Source organism: Muscardinus avellanarius, assembly GCF_963383645.1.
Source record: "Muscardinus avellanarius genome assembly, chromosome: 14".
Lineage (NCBI taxonomy): Eukaryota > Metazoa > Chordata > Mammalia > Rodentia > Gliridae > Muscardinus > Muscardinus avellanarius.
In genome coordinates, this window is record NC_137800.1 from 70,014,314 (window position 1) to 70,040,709 (window position 26,396).

General features: G+C 40.0%; 1 protein-coding gene across 1 annotated transcript in view; it reads left to right on the plus strand.

Moving 5' to 3' along the window:
* The window catches only part of HIVEP1 (HIVEP zinc finger 1), a gene marked incomplete at both ends in the record, with an annotated part of 124,349 nt that overhangs the window by 51,057 nt on the left and 46,896 nt on the right, over positions 1–26,396 (plus strand). The window contains one exon of the mRNA XM_080710936.1: positions 7,895–7,948. Within this exon, the coding sequence (XP_080567062.1) occupies positions 7,895–7,948 (54 nt within the window). The remainder of the gene's footprint in view (positions 1–7,894; positions 7,949–26,396) is intronic.

Below are 26,396 nucleotides of genomic sequence, written 5' to 3' on the forward strand. Positions count from 1 at the left end.
TCGAAATATCTTGCATTCTTATTTTAAACTGTAATTGAACATGATTTTCTAATCTCCTTGGTACAGTTTGCTAAATCCATTTTCATTAGAGGCATGTTGATAGTGTTGGTTTCCTGCCCTGTTGGTCAGGATGGGTTTTTGTTTTGTTCTTTGTGGTATTGGGGATGGAACCCAGGGACATTCTATCTTTGAGTTACACCCCTACCCTTTCTTCTTATTTGTCATTTTGAAATAGTCTTGCTAAGTTACTCTTGAGGCTGGCCTCAAACATGTGATTCTCCTGTTTGAGCTTCCCAAGTCCTGGGATTAAGTCGCGCACCACCATGCCAGGCTTTTGATCAGCATTTGATGTTACAGTCCTCCCAGCTTCATCCAGTGATTTAGAATGCCTTCTGTGCATTCCGTGTTATGCACAGTTGAGAAGATGCTTTTTACTCTTTAAAATGTGAAAGAATCTGAGAGTAAAACTTGCCTGGGCCTAGAACCTTAAAGCCAGTTGTGTGTCCCTCTATGCAGTTTTCTTAATCTCACCCATGATGGATATTCTGGTAAGGTTTTCCTCCTCCTGGATCAATTTGAATAACTGTACATTTTTCTGGAATTTTTACTTTATCACATTTTCAAATTCTTGGCATAGAGTTGAATTCCCGAGTTTTTCATTTATTTCAGGCAGTGTTTTCTGTTTGAAATACTGCTAGACTGTCCTTTTCAGCTTCTCCTTAGTGTTATCTTTCCTAAAGACAGCGGTGCGTCCAGAGGTAGAACTTGTAGGTTAGAGTGGGTTGTGTGTGAAGGTGAGTTCACTTAATTAATTTAGTGGTGAACATAAATTGCTTTCGTTTGTACTGGGTACAGTTTGGACATTATGCTTTGTCATAGATTCAGTGTCGTTGAAAAGCCTGAGCAGTTAGCAGTGACACTGAGGCACTTGTAGTGACATATAATGAGAGGATGTAGGAGTTAGCTTTATTCAGTAGTAAAAATAGTACAGTCAGTCACATATGGCGATCCTTTTTTCAATCAGATGGTAGCTCTTTCAGAAAACAGAGGTGCCTTTTTCAGTTATTAGGTTCTGTTTCATAACATTTTAGGGCTAGGAGAGGAGTGAGGCTCTTCGGGTGCTAGAGGGAGGCTGCAGTGCCTGGTGGAGCGGTGTGGGAAGATGAGCCAACAGAATCGAGGGACATAATTTAAATCCGTTATGGAGTAAACCTTTATTTTTGAGTGTGTAGTTCTTTGTGAATCATAGAGATCATAGAGACATGTGGAGGGCATGTTGGGTGAAGATGTCTCAGACTCTGAAAGCCTGCCTTACCCCATTACTGTGACTCCAAGGGAAAGTATTGTGAAAAGATGTGCTGGGACTGCTCCTTCTATTCTAAATTTCGCGCCGTAGGTTTGTGATCCAGTGGTGAGTCCTGAGTTAATGTAGTTGATCAGAGACACCATTCCTCATTTTTAATAGGCCAGGATAGAAAATGGAGTGTGGGTAAGTTTGTTCTGAGTTACACACACATAATACATATACACTTGTGCAGTGGGCTAGGATAAGAATAGTTCTCTTGCTCTGGGTCATAGTGGAAAAAATCAATACATACTGCTTTAAATATTGGTCAGTTATCTTACATGAATCAATTAAGAGCATATAATAAGCGATCATTTTCTCTGTAATTTTGGAGACTGTTTTTATAACACATTTACCAGGAAAATAATAAAACACAGGTTAAATGTAAATAGGACATTTTACAAAAATTGATGGAAGCAAAAGCTTTTCATAATGGCTGTTAGAAGCTCTCTAATTGAAGATTGTGTTTACCTATTGAACTGAAATGAAGCTGTGGGTAAAAGCATTTGAGTAGATGCTTGATTATACTTAATGCAAGAGATGTTCTAAGCCAGTCGTCCAAATTTATATACTGTTATTATCCAGACCAATAGATAACTTAATTGAAGATTCTAAAGAGTAGTATTTTGTGAGCAAATGTAAATGCAGGTCAGTTTTGTAAAAGTTTATGTTAAAGTACAAACTGAAGGTGGCCAACGTCAAGAATCCACCACAGTGGATTCTATTAATAAAAAGCTATTTTATTATGTACTGTCAAATTATATGTGCAGAAGTCCTAGAAGCACAGCCATTACTTCTATGATGTATAATATATACGTATTTATGATTCTTAAGCTTAGATGAACTGCTAACATAGAAATAATAATGCTTTTATAATAAAATTACTTTTTTGTTTCTCAAAGACTATATATTTAAATAATATGATTTGTTTATTTACAGTTTGACCATCTACAATGTACTGAGTATATTTTTTAAGTGGCTTTTTTTCTTTGGTTATTTATATTCATATAGATTTCTCCATGCCTTAGAATTTCTTTGAAAAATATTAATACTGAATGCTATCCAGTTTTTACATTGATTCTGATTTTTATTTTTAACAACATAAAGACAGAATTATATGTTTATAGGGAAACATGTGATGCTTTGATATATGAATACATTGTGGAATGTTTAAGTCAAATTAAATGTTTTTTATGTAAAAACTCATAATCCTCCTCTTCCTCTTCTTCCTCTTTTTTTCTTTTTCATACCTATCATGTTTTTTTAAATTTTATTTTATTGAACATAAATGGTATACATTTAAACTCTACTTGGTTCTTCCTCTTTTTTTGATGTTAGAGTTGGCACCTAGGGCCTCGAACATGCTAAACATATGCTGTGCCATTTAGCTATACCCCCAAATTCTAGTTTCAACACTTATTTTTTCCTATAACTCTTTTCAATTTCAATTAATCATTTTATAAGAAATAAATTCAGAGCCCCTAGGCCCCCAACCCTGGGCGGGTGGGCAGGCGCTGGCGGGGCACCCCTAGGCGAACCCCTCTCCACCCGGAAGGACCCTGTAAGAAAGGAAAAGAAAAAGAAAAAAGGAAAATATCGAGAGGGGTCAAGGAGGTGGCGGATGCCAGGATACTGGAGATGCAGACAAAACTTATCCAAATGAACTGGAATTATTGGAAAAATTCCCCGTTAAGGAGGACTGCTTCTTCTCTACAATGTTAAGAATCTTGGACATCACCTGTAAGGAGAGAGACTTTAGTGGAGACCGAGGAGAAAGGCGGTGCTGAAAGCGGTCTCCGCATTGGCGGTGGAGAATTGTATTCAGGAGAAGCAGAAATCGGAGCCTACCAACCTTATTTCTTTTTTTGGAGAAATTACACCAAAGGTCGAATACTACTGTCGCGCATGCTTAGGAAGACTGGACAACATTCAGAGTGGAAAAAGAGCTTGGGAAAGATTTGAAATGGTGGAGGCAGTGGCAATGACAGTGGCCAGTACTCAGGGGAGGCAGAGATCTGATAGATTACACCTGAAACCTTTGAAGTAATGACCCCAGAGGCAGAATGCTACCACCACCACGCACCCTCGAGAACATGCGACAAATAGTTGGGCAAAGAGGGTGCTCGGATTAGAGCCTGCCGAGGGGTGAGGCCGGCGACGGACATAGCAAAGCTGGGATCGGAGCCTGCCGTGAGGCAAGGCCGGTGCTGAGGCCTCCAAGGCCGGGATCGGAGCCTGCCGAGGGGTTAGGCTGGTGCCGGGGCCAACGGCTGGCATCGGAGCCTTCCGTGAGGCAAGGCCGTTATTGAGGCCTCTGCGGCCGGGTTCGGAGCCTGCCGAGGGGTTAGGCTGGTGCTGGGGCCAGCAAGGCCGGGATTGGAACCTGCCATGAGGCAAGGCTGGTGCTGGGACCTCCGAGGCTGGGATTGGAGCCTGCTGAGTGGTTAGGCCGGTGCTGGGGCCAACGGCCGGCATCGGAGCCTTCCATGAGGCAAGGCCGTTATTGAGGCCTCTGAGGCCGGGATCGGAGCCTGCCGAGGGGTTAGGCCGGTGCCAGGGCCAGCGAGGCTGGGATTGGAGCCTGCCGTGAGGCAAGGCCGGTGCTGAGGCCTCCAAGGCCGGGATCGGAGCCTGCCGAGGGGTTAGGCCGGTGCTGGGGCCAATGGCCAGCATCGGAGCCTGGTGTGAGGCAAGTTCACTCCTGCAGCCTCCAAGGCCGGGATCGGAGCCTGCCGAAGGGTTAGGCTGGTGCTGGGGCCAGCGAGGCCGGGATCAGAGCCTGCTGAGGGGTTCGGCTGGTGCCAGGGCCACTAGCCGGCATTGGAGCCTTCCATGAGGCAAGGCCGCTATTGAGGCCTCTGAAGCTGGGATCGGAGACTGCCGAGGGGTTAGGCCAGTGCTGGGGCCAGTGAGGCCAGGATTGGAGCCTGCCGTGAGGCAAGGCTGGTGCTGGGGCCTCCGAGGCCGGGATCAGAGCCTACTGAGGGGTCAGGCCGGTGCCGGGGCCACTGGCCGGCATCAGAACCTTCCGTGAGGCAAGGCCGCTATTGAGGCCTCTGAGGCCGGGATTGGAGCCTGCCGAGGGGTTAGGCCGGTGCTGGGGCCAACGGCCGGCATCGGAGCCTTCTATGAGGCAAGGCCGTTATTGAGGCCTCCGAGGCCGGGATTGGAGCTTGCTGAGGGGTTACACCGGTGCTGGGGCCAGCGAGGCTGGGATCTGAGCCTGCCGGGAGGCAAGACCGATGCTGGGGCCTCCGAGGCCGGGATCAGAGCCTGCTGAGGAGTTAGGCCGGTGCCGGGGCCACTGGATCGGCATCGGAGCCTTCGGTGAGGCAAGGCCGCTACTGAGGCCTCTGAGGCCTGGAGTGGAGCCTGCCGAGGGGTTAGGCCGATGCTGGGGCCATTGGCTAACATCGGAGCCTGCCGTGTGGAAGGCCAGTGCTGGGGCCTCCGAGGCCAGGATCGGAGCCAGCTGAGGGGTTAGGCCAGTGCCAGCGAGGTCTGGATCAGTCCACTGGGCAGCCAGGCCACAACTGGGGCCGTCAAGAGTGGGGTCGGTATTTGCAACACAGCATGCACAGAGAAATATCACAGAAAATTAAAACCAGATGCTTCCCCTAATCAGCAATAACTAGGAGGAAACAGGCAACAGGAAGTGATCGAGCTATAGAAAGGGCCCTAGAGTGAAGCAATTAAGGTGACCAATCAGAGGGTATGGAATAGGGGAGGATGGAGCCTCTTTAAAAAGCAGGAGATACATAAACATATGTATCAAAGTTAATCACCAAACAAGCATGGGATCAAGGGAGGGGGAGGGAATGGGATGAGGGCTGGATGAGGGCTATTTGGATGATGTGTGCTTGTATATCCTCTCAAGTCTTGTATTCCAATGTGATGTATGATTACAATGCACCAATAAAAATAAATTTAAAAAAAGAAATAAATTAAGTTTGTAAATCAGAAAAATTGTCCTATTTCCAAAGGATGCCTGTGCTTTCCAGTCTTGTTCTGGATTTCATAATTAGGAAGAAATTAAGGCACTGCTTGGGAGATAAATTTGTCAGGATGAAAATTTATTTTTGACCCTTGAAATATGTGTTAGGGTCCTGTATTTCAAACAAGTTTGATTCCTTGGTTTTCAGGCTCCCATTCTGCTTTGGTTGAATGCATATGTGGTTGAAAAAAGTTTGATCAGTAAATTAAAGTTTGTCTGAATCTTATTTTCAGACAAGATGGGGGAAGAAGCAGGTGGAGAGAGTTTGAATGGTTGAGGGTATGCCTTTTACTCTAGAGGAGGATGCCATGTTGGAGAATATATTTTCAGTGCCTATGGGGTGGGCCTAGCATTGGAAACGTGTGGGGCTGATGGTGTATGCCAGAAGGCAGAGGTTAACTATCGACATGGATAAAGGAGCAATATTTGAGGACATTTATCTAAGCCATGATTTCAGGCAATATCTAAAATGTTATATAGTTATTCATTTAATACAAAATAGTATCTTGGGAATTTTGTACCTTTTACCATTATAATTAGTGCTTAGACCAATGTCTTAAATTTGGAATTGATTACTATCATCATTAATAAATAGGTGTAGACTTAGAAGTTCAAATTAGTTGTTGCTGAAGTAGAGCTTGGACATATTTATAAAACCTAGTTGGGCCTGGAGCCTGAAATTGGAGAAGATCAGGCTGTGGGCCTGCACTTTCCTCCCTCTCCGGGCCTCTCCTAAGGAAGCACTCCAGTGCTGTTAATGCTTTTGTGCTAACCTGTCTTTCAAAACTCTTTGCATATAGAGTAGCTATGTGTTTAGTTTCATATAGTTTCATATGGCATCCTTTCAATGCAGTATTTTACCCTCACACTTCATACATAATCTACTCTGTGCTGTTGTCAAGGCATCCATGTTACTTGTTACGCTGTCCTTCAGCTCATCATTTCCTTTATATTTTCTCATCTGCATCTGTATTCTATTTTGGTCTTTCTTACCTCTTGGTCTGTAACTATAGTGAAATACCTGAGGCTGGGTACTTTATAAAGAAAAGAGGCTATTTAGCTCACAATTTTGGAGGCCGCATACAAGTAGCATGGTGTTGGCTCTGGTAAGGGCACTCTTGGCTACATCACCTCAGGGTAGATGGCATCCTGGTTGGGTTGCTTGCAAATAGGAATGGCCGCTTGTTAAGACAGGAAGTAAAAAAGGCTAGAGGGGGGGCCATTCTTGCTCTTTTATAAACAACCTTTTTACAGAACTGATTTAAGGTGCTTTGAGAACTGCCTTAAACCCTTCTGAGGGCAGTGTCCCCATGTTAGCTTTTAGTTGCCGTGACACAAATACCTGAGAATAACAATTTAAGAGGAGGAACAATTTTTTAGCTCATGATTTCAGAAGTTTCAGCCAATGGCCGCCCAGCTCCATTGCTTCTAGACCTATGGCAAGGCAGAAACATCGTGGCAGAAGAGCCTCTACTTACCTTGTAGCAGCCAGGAGGAAGGGGCTGGGCCAGGCTGTGGGCACACCCCCAAGGACCTACTTCCTCCACCCAGGTCCCACCACCTACTATGTTCACCACCTCCCGGGAATATGAGCCTCTCACTGGATTAATCCATTGATGAGGTCACATGGTACAGACTCTTCCCCAGAGCCTGCCCCTGAGACACAACCTTCCTCAGTGACCTGAGACCCTCCACTCTGCTCCACGTTCGAGAGTTCTGCCACCCCTTGAAACTGCCACATCAAGGACCAGTCTTATAACACAAGAACCCTGGCGGGGCACTCAGACCATATCTAAATCACAGCTGCCATTTTTTCTTTTTCTAATCCAGTAGACATTTGCTGTGTGTGTTTGTGTGTTACTTGGGATTCACTTAAGAGTGTTTTACCTCTGACCTACACCCCAGCCCTATTTTATTGTTTATTTTGAAACAATATATTATGTCTCCTTTTTCTAATGCTGGCTTTAAAGATGTGATCCTTCTGTATCAATCTCTCAAGTATATCCTTACTCGGCCCTTTATATAGAAGAAAAATATTATTTTTAAATAGTTAGGTAGTAAAATATTTTTTAGCTATAGTCGAATAAAGTACGTTAGTTATTTTCATTATGGAAACATTAATGGGGAGTAGTCCTTGTGACAAGAGATAATTAAGCCGGGCGTGGTGGCACATGCTTGTAATCCCAGCGCTTGGGAGGCTGAGACAAGAGAATCGCATGGGTTCGAAGTCAGCTTCAGGTACTGAATGAGGCTCTCAGCAACTTAGTGAGACCCTGTTTCCAAATAAAGTATAAAATAGGTCTGGGAATATAGCCCGGAAGTAGAAAAGCCCTGGGCTCCACCCTTAGTACCACACAAAAAAAGAGATGATTAAAATTATAAGTTTAAAGGAGAATATATGTTTACTTTAATGTTTTATGTACATTTCTTTCATAAATAAGTTAATTTAACAAACGTTATTTTGTGTCTGGGACTACTTATTGATAGTACCCTTGCTTTACTGTATTCTTGTAATGGTTAATTGATTTATAAAGCTTTATTATTTTTTTTCTTAGACAAAATCGAAGAAGCACAAAAAGAACTTAATGGGGCAGAAGTTTCCAAAAAAGGTGAGTAAAAAAATCATCCCCAGCTTGGACTTTATTCTTGAAGAGATGCCTGTACAACATCCTATAATTATAGCCTTACTGAGCCAATCATTGGAAAATAGCACAAAATTAGAGATCACCTTCAAATAAGTGTTACCTAGTTTCATGGACTTTGCTTTGTGAAATATTTTAGGTCCTACAGAGCATATTCTGGTGCTGCTTCTAAGCTATTAGCACATTACCAGTAGGAGTGTGAACATATATTGTAGCTCTTTTGTAAACCCTGTTTGTGGACCTGCACTGTGGAAATAGAAGTACAGTGTAGTAGACATGAGGTGCTGTGCTCTTGTGTTTGTGTATGTGTTTAAGTGATAGCATTAGTTTTTGTTATGACAGAAACCTAAAAGACAGTTGAAACAATCTGAACATCAGTCTAGGCAAGAATAGCTAACAAATCATAGTAAATTTCTATTTGGGGAGATCAGGAAGCCTTAACAAAAAACATTATTTTGGTAGATGATTATGAGATTGGTAAAAAAGAAAAATGAAATATAATGTAGTATGTAAAGTACCCTATTTTTTGTTAATGTCAAATATATATGGTTCTATTTGTGTGTAAACACATCTATATGTCTCAAAGACTAGACAGTTTGAAGGGAAATGTTACATTGGTGGAAGAAGAGACAAAGGAGAATAACTATCTTTTGTTTTTGTTTGCTTATTGTATTTCATTATTTTCACAATGGGTACAATTTTATGTTAAAAATCCAAACTTTTAAAATAGAATCAAATTTTTATTAACTTTAAAAGATAAATTATTCTAGGTTTTCAGGTAAATGTGAAAATGTAAATTCTATCCATTGTGCACTTACCTTTTTCATTTATTCATAAAAAAATTCTGAGATAATAGCAAGATGAGATGGGTAGCCACCCTGGACCATTATTCTTTGGCAAACCAAGCTACATTCTGTTTTATTTTATTTTTTATTGTTACGTTGTAATGTGATAGTGACAAACATGCACACACTGCCCTGCTCCTTCCTCACTGGAGATTGGCATGGGTATTTCTTTTCATGGTGGGAAGCATATGGTTTCAGGTAAGAAAGAAGCATACATGAATATGATTCTTACATGTAAGAAATAAGAGCATACATGAGATGCAGAACCACAGGGAGGGGCCAGATAGTGGACAGTTCCAATACTGAGTGAAGGGATTGTATTTTTTAATATTGTAGGGGAAGTGAAGTTCTCATTATAGTATTTATATTTGTGGTTTATTATTTTTAATTTTTTTATTATTATATTTTCTAATTACAGTGGAATATTTTGAACAGAATAATTTATCTAAATAGCTTTTCAGTGGAAAGCTTCTTTCTCACAAGTTTTCTTTTGAATCTAGAGTGATTACTGAATAACTCTCTGTAGGAGAAATAACTTCCTGCCGTCCCATTCTCACTCCCTTGGGCAGCCTATGCAGCATCCTAGATTTTGGGCTTGGTCTGAGTGTGTGTGCAGTCATGTGAAGCAGTCTTAAAGTGTCTTCTTCTCGCCACTTCCCCAACCCCTCCCATGGGGAGTCCAGAGGGAACAGGTGGAATCTGACCCTTTGAAGACATTCTTGCAGAAGAGCAGGGCTGGAAAGAGTAGATGAAGTTGCCAAAGACAATTTGCCCCTTTGAGAGCCTGACTGACCACCCATCGTCCACACTGCTATAGCTGAGGCATGTAGGAGACAAAGGCTATGAGAGGCCATACTTTCTAAACTTCTTTGGTTAGTCAAACTTTTTCACATCTAGTAATGGGTTAGAGCTACTTCAAACAGCAGAATAAATGTGAGCTTGTCTTTTTTTTCTTCTTTCTTTCTCCTGTGGCCAAAAATTTTTACAAAATTGAACTAAATTCCTGATAGGAAGGAGGAAACAGAACAAAGCTTCTAGAAAAAGAAATCAGATAATGAGGTTCTGAATGTCTGAGTGGGCTGCCATTGGCAGGCTACCCTTAGTTAAGACCTAGGATGAATACCAAGTGAGCACTGTTCTGCAAACTTACTGCCGAAAATTACTACTTTGGTTTTCACTTTTACACAGAAATTCTGGGCAAATTTAAAATAAAAAGTGAGAAGTAATATCAAAAGTAAGTAGGAATAATATCAACTCATCTTTGACAAGAGGAAAAAATCTTTGAGTAATAGAAGTATCGAGACTCCTCAAATCTTTTACCAACTTACCCATTTTTTAAAGGAAGTTCATATCTCTCACCAAAGAATATATATATATATATATATATATATATATATATATATATATATATATATATATATATGGAGTTATTGGTTGTTTTCATATTATGTTGAGTCATCTATGATAGGTTACTTTTTCTCTGTATTTTTGATATGCTTTTGAGTTTTTTTCACCATGACAGTTTGACCAGATTTGGATTTTTTTTTTTTTGGTTTTTATACTGCTGATGTTTTTAAGGCATTGTCTTCATTGAGGATTCTATGGTCCTTATTTGAGACTTTCTCCTCTCTTCTTTTTTATAGTTATTAGGATAAGTAACTTATTTTCAGAAGCACCTAGCATAATAGTAGGCTTTTTTAAAGAAAATTGCTCGTGATAGATTGAAAAAGATATTTTTTCCTGTTTCTTAACATTTTAAGGAAGGATGAATCTGTTTAGTATAATATAGTAGCATGGAAATTGAATTTGCCAATCATACACCAAAAAAAATAAAGAAGTATACTAAATTATGTGAAGTACTTATTTTTTTTTGCTGCTTACAGATAAAAGGCAGGCTAATTTAATTTGATTTGTGTGGGTTTTAGTCCACTTGAGGATATATACAGGCATGCCCACATCCGTACAGTTCTCCACCATACTGTTATATTCTTCCTTATAGCTCTGCTTACTTATTCTGAGCATGCATTGGGCTTGATGCTGGTTTGAAAATTATTGACCAGGATTTAAATAAAATGGCGATTGTCACACATCTGATGAAATGTGAATAAAATAAACCAGAAGGAAATAAGTAGGTCTATTAGTATAACTTTTATGTGCTGATTCTTGAATAATCTTTAATTTTAATACTTTGTTTTAAATTTTGTCATATAATATTTTACACATAAATATATGTAACATACATTTATTTAAAGCAATAAGAATCAAATGGTGATTTTGGATTCCAACACCTGGTTTAAGAAGTGGAACACTGTTAATACTGTTCTGTCCTCTGCACAACAATCGCCATTCCATCCTGCTGTCTCCTCAGAAGGGGGTTTTACTATCTACAAATTTATGATCATTATTTCAGTGCTTTTGCAAAGTATATATCATAGAAGCAGGTATCCCTAAACAATGTATTTTTGAGTTTTTTCTGAGTTTGAGCATTGAAAATAAAATGATGTTATATTTGGTCTTATTCATCATTTTTCACTATGCATTGTTCCTCAGATTCATCCCTATTGTTGCATGTGGCTACTTTTCATTCTTGGAATAATATTTCATTATATGAAATGATTTGCTTGTCTATTCTTCAGTTGATGGATTTATTTCTTTCTGTTTGCTATCATAAACAATGTGGCTATGAATATTTTATATCCTGGTACCCATGCATGAGTTTTCTAGCTCATATATAAGGAATATGAATGTTCACCTTCCAAAATAATGCTCAGTGGTTTTCTAAAGGTTTTCTTTTATTGAAACATTTTATATTTCCATTTTTAGTGTCTAAGAATTCAATACACAGTAATTTTAGTCTTTAAGTTTTTCCAGTTAAATGGATTTAAAATAGTATTTTATCTTGCTTTTGATCTGTTTCCCTGATTACTAATGTTAGAAGAAAAATTTTAGACAGTGAGTTTAACAGTTTATTTGAGCCAATTTTTGAATTGGGCAATACTCAAAACCACCAAAGGTTCAGAGAGCTCTGCTTAGAGATAAGAGCCATGCGTTTTGATGATAGGTATGTTGTGGAAGCAGAGTTGAGAAAACTCATTGGATACAACTAGTTGTCTGCCTTATTTGAGTATGGTCTGATAAGTTGGCTGCCTGTGATTGGCTGACACCTAGCTAAGTTAGCAAAATCAACCAACCAACCAACCAACCAACCGAAAGTAAAAAAAAAAAAAAAAAACCAGTAGGTTTCAGTTTGTTTACTCAATCAAGTAAAGTTTGTTATTAAAGTAAGAAGGCAGCTTTAGGCTAATGGACTCCTGTATAATTTAGCACAAATGTCAAACATGCCTTCATTTTTTGTTGTGCCTTGTAAAACTTGAGTTTTTTTCTTAATCTTTTTTGGATAACAACCTTTTGTCCATTTTATGTCTTTTAAATTTTAGTTTAATTTTTTTAATTAAAGTGCTTCTTACTAAATAGAAGTTGTTTCTAATATTTGTCAACCTATTAATCTCTGTGATTAATATTTTTATTGGAGTTTTTTATTTGTTTATATTATGAAAAATTTTCTTAAAATTAAAGACATTTTTTTCTAAAAGAAGTCAGTATATTTTCAATTGCTTAATGAATCTTCTATTTTGTATTGAAATATTTTTTTAAAATTCTAAGTCCGAGCCAGGCGTGGTAGCACATGCTCGTAAGCTTGTAATCCCAGTTTTTAGGAGGCTGAGACAGGAGGATCATGGTTCACAGACAGCCTCAGCTACTTAGTGAGACCCTCCACAACTTAGTGAGACCCTGTTTCAAAATAAAAAATAGGGCAGGGGATGTAGCTCGAATGCCCCTACATTCTATTCCCAGGCCCGCCAAAAAAAAAAAAAAAAAAAAAAAATCATAAGTGGCTCTTTATTTTTATCATGTTTTTCTTTATAAAATATGATGATCTATTTTTTATTCTTTCATTAATGATTAAAACTGGCATTTATATAATAAAATTATTCATTCATGATATTTAGTATTTAAACACTACTAAAGTTTGGTTTTTTAATAATTTATTGAAGAGTTTTATATCCATGTTCAAAACATACTGATCTATATTTTATCTTTTTAAGTAATATTCCTTACCTGATTTTGTTTTGTAGTTATACCAGCTCAGTACAGTCTCAGTGATCTAAGACTATGCTTCAGCTTCTCATGAAGATGTATATATAATTTTGAAATGACACCTTCCTAGGGAACTCACTCTTTATGGTGCCAACTTCTAATTTTGATAAACTCTTGCATCCTTTTAAGTTTCATTAAGTTTTGTTTTTATTATCTTTCCTCCTCTTTTTCTGAGAGGTTTAATATTGCTACACCTTTTACTCAGGTTTTTTAAATTAGTAATGGGACCCATTCATTTTTAGGGCTTTATTCTTTTCTGTTAGAACATTAAAACTAAAGCCAGGTATAGCAACACATGCTTATAATCCCAGCACTTGGGAGGCTGAGACCGAAGATCACAGGTTCGATAACAGCCTCAGCAAGTTGTAAGACTCTGATCAACCTAGTGAGACCGTGTGTGTGTGTGTGTGTGTGTGTGTGTGTGTGTGTGTGTGTGTATGTATGTATGTATGTATGTATAGCCTGGAAGTAGAATGCCATTCCCAATCAATCTCTCTCTTTCTCTCTCTCTCTCTCTCTCTCTCTCTCTCTCTCTCTCTCTCTCTCTCTCTCACACACACACACACACACACAGACTCACAGAAACTATTAATTTCCTTCAAAGTGTTATATACAACTTGATACTTGCTAGTTTTACTAATCTCTATCTAGGTTTCTTCTTTGATCTTTTTTTTAGAATTTTTTTTTTTACATTGGTGGATATTTTGATTGATTGATTTCTGACTTGCTTTGTGACATCATTTGTTCTTGCAAAATCATTTAGGATCTCTAAAGTAATTTCTTCTCTTTTTCTGAGTACTTTATAATCAAAATTTTATGCCAAAGTACTGCCATATTTTATGTTAGAAATTCAGCACTTAAAAAAATTTGCAAATATGAAGAAGTTGAAGTTGAAAGATGTTAAATCACCTACCTGAGGGAGGTCAACAAGAAAATAGCAGCCCAAGTCTTGGTCTCTGCTGTCCTGGCATCCCTCCACAATGTAACCAACAAGGGCTGCATTCTAGTGACTGTGGCTCGCTGGTACAGTTAACTCCTGTTCTGAAGTACCCTTGTGAAGTGGTCAGATTAAGATAGCAATTACCTCCAAAATTGTTGTAATGATCCAGGAAAAAAAAAAAATATGAGGATGCAGGCATGATTCAGAAGCAGTGGTATCAGATGTTATATATTCCAGCCACCTGAAAGTTTTAATTTAGAAATATTTTCTATTAATCATCTATCTTACCAGGGCTATAAGAGTATTCATGGTTTATATGAGTTAATGGATGTAGTAAGGAGACCTATACTGTGATTTCTGAAAAGTATTCAGACTTGCTCTGAGGATTCAGTTGACAAGTAGGACTTATATTTAATACAGGCATAACTTATGCCTGAAATTTTCTTCTGTTATTTGGAGAAGCTCTAGTGCAGTTTGATAAAACTAGCCTGCATATTTTGGAAATGGGAGTGGCAGCTTAATGAGCAACAGAAAGCTAGATCATGAACTTAGAGTATAAATAAAAAGTGATAGTTGGCTTATCTACTTTCCTAAATGTCTTTTTTTTAAGCATAATATAATATAAATAAATTTCCATGGAGTGAAAAATATGAGACTCTTACATTTAAATTATTTTAAAATATAACATATTTTTAAATGGAGATTAACTTGGAATAAGACTGTGCTTTAATGCCAATACAGCCAAACTTTAATGCCGATGACATTATTCTTAGAAATTCTGCTAAGTCTAATAATTGAAAAAATACAAGAGCATATTTTTATAATTAGGGCCAATAGAGTCCTTTCCATGTAAAACAAAAACTTAGGTGGTATTACAGAAAAGTTGGACAAATTTTATTAAATTAAAATGAATAATGTTAATACAATTCAAGGTAAGATGAAAATGTTTTAAACATTCTGGGAAAAATTATTGCAGTAAAACAAAACTTGGTAGGTTTAGTTAGGATATTATAAACTTGGAAGAGCATTAAAAATTTACAGAAAGAAAGCTCATGTTGATTCAGTGAAAGGAAAGACTAGTACAATATTTTAGTGAAATATCTGATCTGTAGAGTATTTTCAAAGGAATATAACAGTTGTATTACTTTAGTATTATGTTGATGCTAACCAATCTAGTATGTATTACTGAGAAGTTGTGATCCTTGGATTTATAATTAATTAGAAATGATTAATCTTAATGAACGTGTTTAGTGGGGGCTCTTTTAAATAGCAATGCTTTTATCTTCTACTCTCAATATTAGTGCCCTAAAAATCCATAATGTTTTTCTTATAAAGTTGTTCATTTATTCATTTATTCAATAAATTTATATTTTGCATCAACATTTTTCTCTTTTTTTTTCCTTTTTTTTTTTTTTAGTTTTGGAAAATAGGAAAGAGAAAGTCTGAACCCTAAAGGAACCCTCAAGCTTTAACCCAGTCCTTGCTCAAATTATCATGAAATCTGAACTGGTGGAGTAAAATTCCTGATGTTTTATGCAGACTGGCAGCAGTGCCTAACAAATTGCCCTGGGGAAAACAGCAACAGAGTTCATATTTTTTGGAAAAGAAATTCATCTCTTGCATCTTTTCATATTACATTACTTAGACTTTCAAATTTAAATATTCAGGTTCATGAAGTTGTTCTCTTCGTGTAACAATGAGTCCGTGAGCTTGAATTACAGAAAAAACTAGTATTGATTTAATTATTTGTGCCATGAATATAAGTTAAAGTTATTGTATGTCAACTCTGTCACTTTTGGGATTTGAAAATGTCAATCTCAAAACACTGTTGTCTTTCAGATGGACAGTGTCAGCTTTGTAAAGATGATTTGCATAATGATGGAAACAAAGCATATTCAGTTCAGCAATGTTGAATAAATGTCCACATACTCTGTTCTCACTGAGTTTGAGTGAAAAATCCCAAAACTTTGCATCTTTATAAAATATCAGAGGCAAAAATCTTCAGTATTTTCTAAGTGTCACTGATTACTATTCGTGGAGTCAAATAGTTAGAGCCTAAGTAACTAGCTTAATTTTAATTTTATAGGATAATCAATAAAAATACATTTTTGTATATTTTAGGATGAAATATTTTATTGAATTCAATGTTGATTACACAATGTATTAACTTTATTTAGCAAGGGGAAAAGGCACTACTAATTAAGTTATGATATCCTAGCATTATATTTGATTAGCAGTTACATCCTGATTTTAGAGAAATTAAAATGTTTTTAAAAACACCTTTGTCTTCGACTCTGTTAAATATGTACTTATGTCTCCTGCATCCTTTTTTGACAAAAGCAGTTAAGGTGATGATCTGTGGGTTTGAGCTACACTGGAGACAGCATCCTGAGGACTGTGAAAGCAGGCATGGATTTGCAGGTTCAGGGGAGTCCTGAGCGCATGATGTGGGAGAGGTTGTTTTTCTTCTACTTTTAGGTAATTACTTTATACCAAGTGCCTCAGTGTATTCTATATAAATGTTTCAGGGTGATGGAAAGGAGTATATGTGTTGCTGTTGATTTATTTAGGCTTTTCTCTAGCTTTGTGGCTATATCCTCTATCTGGCCAAAAAGGAAGAAAAAAAAGTGGAAAATAGAATAAGCAAGCTCATGTCTCTGTTGCTTCTGTAGAGACTGGTTCTTTTTTTATGCTTTCTTAGAGAAAATAGCAAACATGGTATAAATGAAACTGAGGCATATCATTCCATGTTGGGGGGGATGACAGAAAATAAGACTGAAGGAGGAAGATTAGTTAAAGATGTAAATAACCAGGAGAAAGTCCAAAAAATACATTTAAAAAAAGAGGAAAACAGAATAGACATGAAAATAACAAAGCATGTTTTCACCAAAACTATAAACAGTAAGAGTTTCACTATCCAAAGTATATTTTATAGACTGTGTTGTAAATAAGTATATCAAACTTTGAAGGATGATGACTTAGAATTTTTCCCAGACCATGATGCCAGTAATATGAAATTACTTCTTGCAAGGGAAAATTTGGAAACAGCAGTGTGATCCTATGGCTGAGTAAGAGGAGGGAGGATGAGGACTAGAGGAGTTATGAGGAGGACCCATATATACGGCGCCCTGTCCTGGAGCAGCCCTTCTTGCTGCCCTACCCCCTGTGCGGTGACCAGAGGCGGCCCACCTGTGCATGCTAGTTGTTTCCAGTACATACATACCTATGATAAAGGTCAAAACATATTAGGCCTAATAAGAGATTAACAAGAGTAGTCAACAGAAAATAGAACAACTATATCCGTGTACTATAGCAAAAGTCACTTAAAACTTAGACATTCATTGTTCATTTTTAGAATTTTCCATCTAATGTCTAAGATTGTGATTGGCCACAGGTAACTGAAACTAGGGAAAGTAAAACCATGGAAGAGGGGGAACTGCTGTAGTTAGTGAGGAAGTAGATTGGAGGAAACAGAAACAGACCGCCCTGGGGTCCTGCCACTGATGAGCTGTTGAGTAGCTGTGTAGCAGGCCGTCCCTCTTCAGTGAGGACCATACTCGATGTCATGGCCTGGGAGCCCTCATCCCATGTTCTCCCCTCTGCCTCTGCCCTCCCCCACAAGAGTCCCTCATGACTTTTCTAGTTCGCTTTTGTGCACAGTTATATCCCAGTACCTGCTGCAGTCCCTGGCATGTACAGGAGGTATCTGACAGACATTTATTAAATAAATGAATATGGAAAGATGGGTAGAGGGGTTAAAGTATGAATTTTTTTACATAACAGGCAGAACTTGTAAACAGCATTTACTATTGCTTTAATTTCTCAAGTGTAGTTAAATATTTACTTCTGTTGTAACCAAGATTGTTTCTCTGAAGTAAATTATTTCTTTCACTATCTTAAATCATCTGGTGCATAAAGTATCACCATATATACAAATATTTTAAGCCTGTCACAGTAACAAAAATAAAAACACCATTCTTTAATAGAGTCTGTGGACAGCTAAATAGCTACAAATGGAATCTTTATTATGGTTTTATTTAGTCATGAAGACTAAGACTACTTTCAGGACATATGTGGTAATATTAACATCTGATTAGCTGGCAGGATATTGTGATATTCTAAAAATTTAAGGATTCTATGTTTCTGAAGGTTTAACACTATAATTCAAAAGCCTTCCTTCATGGTAGAAATGTACAATCAAAAGGCAAAGATTATTATACTAAATTTTTAAAAAACAAAATCTGATTTTAGAGACTATATATACTGACTCACTTTAGATTCAAAAACAAATGTTGAACATAAAAGGATAGAAAAGTTTGTGTGTGTGTGTGTGTGTGTGTGTGTGCGTGCGCGCGTGCACACGCGCTGCAAATAGCCAGTATAAGAAAGCAAGTGTGGCTATAGTAGTGTAAGACAAAAGATAACTTTATAATTAAAAAAAATTACTAGAGGCCGGGCATGGTGGCGCACGCTTGTAATCCCCGCGCTTGGGAGGCAGAGACAGGAGGATTGCGCAGGTTCGAAGCTAGCCCCGCGCGCTGGCTTAGGAGACCCTGTTTCCAAATAAAAATGCAAAAATAGGTCTGGGAGTGTAGCCCGGAGGTAGAAGGGCTTCCAGGAACCCCAGTACCACCAAAAAAAAATAAAAAATAAAAATAAAAAATTACTAGAGATAAACATTTATTATTATTATTATTTTTATTTTTATTATTGTACTGGAGGTGGAACCCAGAGGCTTTCTATCTCCGGGCTATACTCCCAGGCCCATTTTATACTTTATTTGGAAGCAGGGTCGCACTAAGTTGCTGAAAGCCTCACTAAGTAGCTGAGGCTGGTTTCGAACCTGTGATCCTCCTGGCAAGATAAACATTTTTTCATGATGGAAATCAGTCCATCAGGAAGATATAGCAGTTATAAACATACTATAAACATCTACTTAACAATAGAGCCCCACAATATGTGGAGCAAAATGAAAGGAAATTTAAATGGACAATTTACATTTAACATGAACAGTAGGAGAGTTACTAGAATACTCTAGATAGGAGATCACAAAGGAAACAGAAGACTTGAACAAAACTCCAAGCCAACAAGACTTGAACATTTCACTGAACACTAGCAGAATATATGTCTTCTCTAGCACACATGGAACATTCACCAAGAAATACCAAAACCCATCCCACAGAACAGCTTATCAAACATGTATGAGAACTGAGGCGATGCAAAGTTTGTTCTAAGCTGTGTGGAATGAAATGAATCAACCGCAGAAGAGCATCTGGATCTGAAAGTTCTTCCAGGTCTGTGTATCCTCTAAGAGGAGGAGGAGTGGCTGTCATCAAAGCAAAACTATTACTGTACAAGTGACTCTCAGACTTCAAATCAATAGACTGGGAGTGTTGCTCTGAACTCAGTGCAGGCGGTTCTGAAGCAGAACTTCCCTCCACATATGAGGACACTAACGAAGATAAAAGCCATCAGAAGTGCTTTCTGTGGAGCAAAAATACAGCTTGCAATATGCTTGCATGCATGCATGCATACATAAATATCATATATTATATATAAAATACATGTGTGTGTATAATATATATTAGTCTTGACATATATTTTTTCTAAAAGTTGCTTGAATGTACCTCCTTAAATAGTCAGGTAAGAGGGAGATTATTTGGAGATACAACACAAAAAATATTTAGAACAATGTACTTGTCTTATCTTTCTTTTAGATTGGGCAGAGCTAAGAGCATTTGAAGAGCTGAAATTTTTAGTTGTGACCCATTGTCATTTTAACTGTCTTTTCTTAAAGACATACTTCAAGGACATACACTGATTTTTATGTTACTGTGTACTGTCAAACTATTTTAAATAACATTAATTTGATATTCTAATATTATATAGATTGTTAGGTTTTTTATTGGTGCATTATATTCATACATCATATAGATTGTTAGGTTTTTGGAAGTTTTTTTTTTTTTTAGTTTCTCATTTAGTTTTTTTTTTTTCCTTACAGTACTGGGGATTAAACTTAGGGGTATCCTTCCACTGAGCCACACCCTTAGCCCTATTTTTTATTCTTTATTATTTTTTTAATTTATTTTTATTGGTGCATTGTAATCATATATCACATTGGAATATAAGACTTGAGAGGATATACAAGCACACATCATCCAATTAGCCCTAATCCAGCCCCGATCCCATTCCCTCCCCCTCTCTCCATCCCTTGCTTATTTGGTGATTAACTTTGACACATTTGTTTAAGTACCTCCTGCGTTTTTTTTTTTAATTGGTGCACTATATTCATACATCATAGTGGGATACAAACTTTTGTAGACATACATGCACACATCGCCCAGTCAGCCCCCACCCGATCCCCACCCCATTCTCTCCCCATTCCTCCTTCCCATGCTTGGCTTAATGGTTGATATCTAGTAATATAGCAATTTATCCAAAATTAAAAATGATAATCTCACATAACAGTTTCATTTGTCTGATACCAAGCTTTTGATGACTTAAAGATAACATTTCAATATTTCTTTTTGCTTTCTTTCTTACCAGAGAATATTTTTTTATATTTTTTTAGGTGAAACTATCATATATTTATATATTTATTTTTCAGAAAAAAATCTATCCTAATATGGAATATGGATTCTAGATACCCAAAACAATCTTGAAAAAGAACAAAGCTAGAAGATACATATTTTCTGATTTCAGACCATATAAAGCTACAATAATTGAAACAGTGTAGTACTGTTCTAAAGGCAGATATATAAACCATTGGAGTTAAGTACAAGCCTAGAGCTAAATTCTTCCCTATATTATCAAGTTATTTTTGACAAGGTTTCCACGAACATTTGGTGGTGGAAATAATAATCTTTTAACTAAATATTGTTGAAAAATAATAATTACATGGAAAAGAATAAAATTGGACCCTTACCTAATCCCATGGACAAGTATTAACTCAAAATAGATAAAAGACCTAAATATAAATCTTAAGACTATAAACTTTTAGAAGAAAATCTGGGTCATAAAACCTCACAGCATTGAAATTGGCAGTGATTTCTTGGATATGATTTCAATGGCACAGGCAACAGAAGAGTATACAAACTCACACACACAAAAAAATATTGTATATCCAAAGACAATGTAAACAGAGTTAACAGTTACTAATAGAATTGGATAAAATATTTCCAAATGCTATATCTGAAGGTATATTAATATTCCAACTAGAAATCCTAAAAATTAACAACAATAAAGGCAAACAATACAATTTAGAGATAGGTAAAAGACTAACATAAATAATGAATCTCCACAGATAACCAATCTTAGTTGTCTGTTGGATGGAAAATCTTGTTTCTCTGGTTCTGGAGTGTGTTACCTATTTCTTCTTTGTATTTCATCTCTGAGTATTTTCTCTAGTGCTGGTTTTGAAGACATAAATTCCTTCAGTTTCTGTTTGTCATGGAAGCTTCTTATTTCTCCATCTAATTTGATAGAAAGTTTTGCTGGGTAGAAAATTTTTGGCTGGAAGTTGTTTTCTTTCAGAGTTTGGAATATGTTCCTCCAAGCCCTTCTGGCTCTCATGACTTGGTTTGGGAAGTCTGGAGTGATTCTAATTGGTTTGCCTCTGAATGTCACTTGGCCCTTTGTTTTTGTTGCCTTTAAGATTCTCTGCTTGGCTTCCACAGTGGTCATTTTGACAATTATGTGGCATGGGGATCCTCTTCTCTGATCCTCTCTAATGGGGGTTCTATAAGTTTCCTGGACCTGTGTATCAACCTCTTGCTCTATGTTTGGAAAATTTTCTGCTATTATTTCCTTGAAGAGATTATTAATCCCTTTGGTTTCACCTTCTTTTCTCTCCTCTATTCCAATTATTCTTAGGTTAGCTCTCTTAAAATGGGCCCATATTTCTTCATTGTCAGATTCCTGCTGTCGGATTTTTTTTTCTAAATTAGAAACTATGCGTTCATTTTTTGAATGATCATCTTCTAGGAGTGAGATTCTATTCTCCATGTGGTCTAATCAGTTGTTTGTACTTTGAATTGAGGCCTTTACTTCATTAATTGCATCCTTTATCTCTTTTTGGCTCTCTCTGAGTTCTTTTCGAAGCACCTCTATTATTTCTACAGTTATTTTCCTGATTTGATCTTCTAGAAATCTCTGATTTTCTGTTTTATCGGGTTTTGATGTTGTGGGGTTGTGGGCATTCATTGCTCCAGTGTTATTCCTCTTTCCCATGATTTAGGAAGTTTGTGCCTACCCTGGGTTCTTCCCTTTTTCACTACGACTTCACTTAAGGTGCTCTGGATCTCGAGCCTGTAGTATCTCAGACCCCACTACTCCTTTACTGGGTTGTATCACAGAGTCTCCGACCCAGGGAGTCGATAGAGGCTGCTTTAAACTATAGGGGGTGCCAGGTTGCACGTTCTCCTATGGTGTGATATCTCTGCCACCGCCCCTCCCCCACTGGGTCAAGTCCCGGGGTGTACAGTACTGGGATTTCTCCTCTGTGGCCCGCAATTTGACTCACTGTTCTTGAGTTCGCAGATGTAGCTGTACTGGACTCGGTGAATTCACTGCTGCTGCCGTCGGTGGCAATATGGCGCTGCTGCTATGCCCTCGGCCGTGAGGCTGGCTTATTTCTTCTTGGTTTTGATTTCCACTCTGAGTCCCTGGAGCGTGTGCTGGGCTCACCCACTGGGAGCTTTAGATGCTCACTGCACTGAAATATCCCGCCTGGCTGTTCCGCAGCGGCTCACCTCGGCTTGCTGTAGCCGTCCAGTGAATTCGCCGCTGCCGGCAGTAGTATGGTGCTGCTGCCACGTCCTCTGGCGTGAGGCCGGTGTATCTCCTCTGTGGCTCTGAGCTCTATTCTCAGTCTGCTTTCTCTCTGGAGCCTGGTGATTTTTTTTGTTTCTCTGGTGATGGTGTTTTCTGGCTATGAAAGGCGCTGATTTTGTGGTAATGGAGATTGGTTGTTAGCGGGGCTCTTAAGCCCCGCTTTTCTTGGTCACCATCTTCCCGGAAGTCCTACCTCCTGTGTTTTATTTTATTTTTTTTATTTTTAATATTTTTTTAATTTTTTTTTTTTTTTGGTGGTACTGGGGTTCCTGGAAGCCCTTCTATCTCCGGGCTACACTCCCAGACCTATTTTTACATTTTTATTTGGAAACATGGTCTCCTAAGCCAGCGCGCGCGGCTGGCTTCGAACCTGCGCGATCCTCCTGTCTCTGCCTCCCAAGCGCGGGGATTACAAGCGTGCGCCACCACGCCCGGCTACCTCCTGCGTTTTAAAGAGGCTCCATCCTCCCCTATTCCATACCCTCTGATTGGTCACCCTAATTGCTTTACTCTAGGGCCCTTTCTATAGCTCGATCACTTCCTGTTGCCTGTTTCCTCCTAGTTATTGCTGATTAGGGCAAGCATCTGGTTTTAATTTTCTGCGATATTTCTCTGTGCATGCCGCGTTGCAACTACCGATCCCACTCTTGATGGCCCCAGTAGTGGCCTGGCTACCCGGTGGACTGATCCAGACCTCGCTGGCTCAAGCAGCGGCTTTACCTCACGGGAGGCCTCGATTCTGGTCTCACTGGCCCCGACACTGGTCTGACCCCTCAGCTGGCTCCAGTCCCGGCTTCAATGGCCCCAGCTCTGGCCTAGCCTCAAGTTAGGCTCCGATCCCGGCCTCGGAGGCCTCAGTAGTGGCCTTGCCTCACGGCAGGCTCCAATGTCAGCCACTGGCCTCAGCACCAGCCTAACCTCATGGCAGGCTCCGATCCTGGCCTCGCTGGCCCCGGCATCGGCCTAATCCCTTGGCAGGCTCCGATCCCGGCCTCAGAGGCCCCAGCACTGGCCTAGCCTCATGGCAGGCTCTGATCCCGGCCTCGCTGGCCCCAGCACCGGCCTAACCCCTTAGCAGGCTCTGATCCCGGCCTCGTAGGCCCCAGTAGAGGCCTTGCCTCCTGACAGTCTTCGATGTCAGCCATTGGTGGCATTGGCCTAACCCCTCGGCAGGCTTTGATCCCGGCCTCGGAGGCTCCAGCACTGGCCCTGCCTCACAGCAGGCTCCAATCCCGGCCTGCTGGCCCCGGCAACGGCCTAACCCCTTGGCAGGCTCCGATCCCGGCCTCAAAGGCCCCAGCACCGGCCTTGCCTCATGGCAGGCTCCAATTCCGGCCTCACTGGCCTAAGCATCGGCCTAACCCCTTGGCAGGCTCCGATCCCCTCCTCGGAGGCCCCAGTAATGGCCTTGCCTCACGGCAGGCTCCGATGTTGGCCATTAGCCCCGGCACCGGTCTAACCCCTTGACAGGCTCCGATCCTGGCTTCCTCGGAGGCTCCAGCACCGGCCTTGCCTCACGGCAGGCTCTGATCCAGGCCTGCTGGCTCCGACACCGGCCTCACCCCTCAGCTGGCTCCAATCCGAGCACCCTGTTCACCCGGCCATTTGTCCCCCATTCTCAAGAGTGCATGGTGGTAGCATTCTGCCTCTGGGGTTGTTACTTCATAGGTTCCAGGTGTAATGCATCAGATTTCTGCTTCCCCTGAGTACTGGCCACTGCCTCCACCATTTCAAATCTTTCCCAAGCTCTTTTTTCACTCTGAATGTTGTCCAGTGTTCCTAAGCATGCACGACGGTAGCATTCGATATTTGGTGTAATTTCTCCCAAAAAAATAAGATTGGTAGGATCCAATTTCTGCTTCTCCTGAATACAAGTCTCCTCCATCATTGTGGAGACCACTTTGAACAACGCCTTTCTCCTTGTTCTCCTCTAACCTCTCTCCTTACAGGCGATGTCCAAGATGTTTAACAATGTAGAGAAGCAGTCCTCCTTCACGGAGAATTTTTCCAAAAGTTCCAGTTCATTTGGATAAGTTTTGTCTGCATCTCCAGTATCCTGGCATCTGCCTCGGCCTTCTTTGACCCCTCTCCGATATTTTTCTTTGCTTTTTTTTTTTTTTTTTTTTTTTTTAGTAAGAGAAGACAGTATGTGTGGTTTGAGGAGGTAGTGGGATCAGGCACTCAGTAGTACTGTGACCCTGCCTGGTTTCCACATGGGTCCAGCGTGCTCTGCACTACTCCGCCTGGGGCCCAGAGTCCTGCGACCTGGACCCAGGCTCTTCCAGGGGTCCAGCGTGCCCCGCCCGACCCCTGCCCGGGACCCAGGGTCTTACGACCAGGCCCGGTTTCTCCAGGGGTCTGGGATGTTCCACGCAATCTAGCCCGGGGCCCAGAGTTCAGTGTCCCGGGCCCCGGCTCTTCCGGGGTCCAGCGTGCCCCGCCCGACCCCTGCCCGGGACCCAGGATCTGACGACAGGGCCCAGTTTCTCCAGGGGTCTGGCATGCTCTGCACGGGCTGGCCCGGGGCCCAGAGTCCTGCAACCCAGGCCCGGGCTCTTCCGGGGTCTGGCGTGCCCTGTCCGACCCCTGCCCAGGACCCGGGGTCTGACGACAAGGCCTGGTTTCTCCAGAGGTCTGGAGTGCTCTGCACAGGCCAGCCCGGGGCCCAGAGTCCTGCAACCCGGTCCAGGCTCTTCAGGGGTCCGGCCTGGAAGGCTATTTTAAAAATCAAATATGTTTGAGAACAAATATGTTCTCAAACATATGAAAATATGTTTTCATGAGAAGGGAATTAAAGATTTAGTTTTACTGAGTTTTATCAGTATTTGTCCTGACCTTTCCATATTATAAAAAAATGTGTGCTTAAGTAGTGATGCAGCCATTTTGTTCTAGTATTGAAGTTGCAAGCAGTGATATTGATCCTCATCATCAGTAGCAGTAGTAATGAACTAGGATTGAAGTTCTGGGCTCTATACCCAGGACACAATGTATTGTCTCCATGCATTATCTCAAGTAAGCCTCACAACTCCATGAAGTTCTGATTTTGTTCCATAATTATCTGTCTTACATATGATGACAACATGTAACAGAACTTGCCCCAATTCACAAGAAGGGAGGTTGGCAGAGCCAGGATTTGACCCCATCTTCGCAGTCCACAGGGTGGTGATAGTTTGGGGAAAGGATGAGCAGAGGTGGTAGCTACCTCTGAATAGGAAGCACACAGGGTAACTTCTGGCTGTTACCAGCTGCATGAATGTTCAAGCTGCACTGAGATTGGCCTGTAGTGCTTATTTTTTTTGTTATTCTATTGGAAATTAATTGTATTAGGTAGCTTTCCTATGTTCAGTATTCTATAGTGGTCAATAATATAAGCTACTTGATTAGTGTCCCTGAGAGAAGGGTCTAAATAGGTCTTTAATAATCTTTGTTTGTTTGTTTGTTTGTTTGTTTGTTTGGTGGTACTGGGGTTCCTGGAAGCCCTTCTACCTCCAGGCTACACTCCCAGACCTATTTTATAAGGCTGGCTCCGAACCAGCGCCATCCTCCTGTCTCCGCCTCCCAAGCTTGGGGATTACAAGCGTGTGCCACCACGCCCGGCAATAATCTTATTTTCTTCCTCAGTTTGACTCTTGTTAAAGTT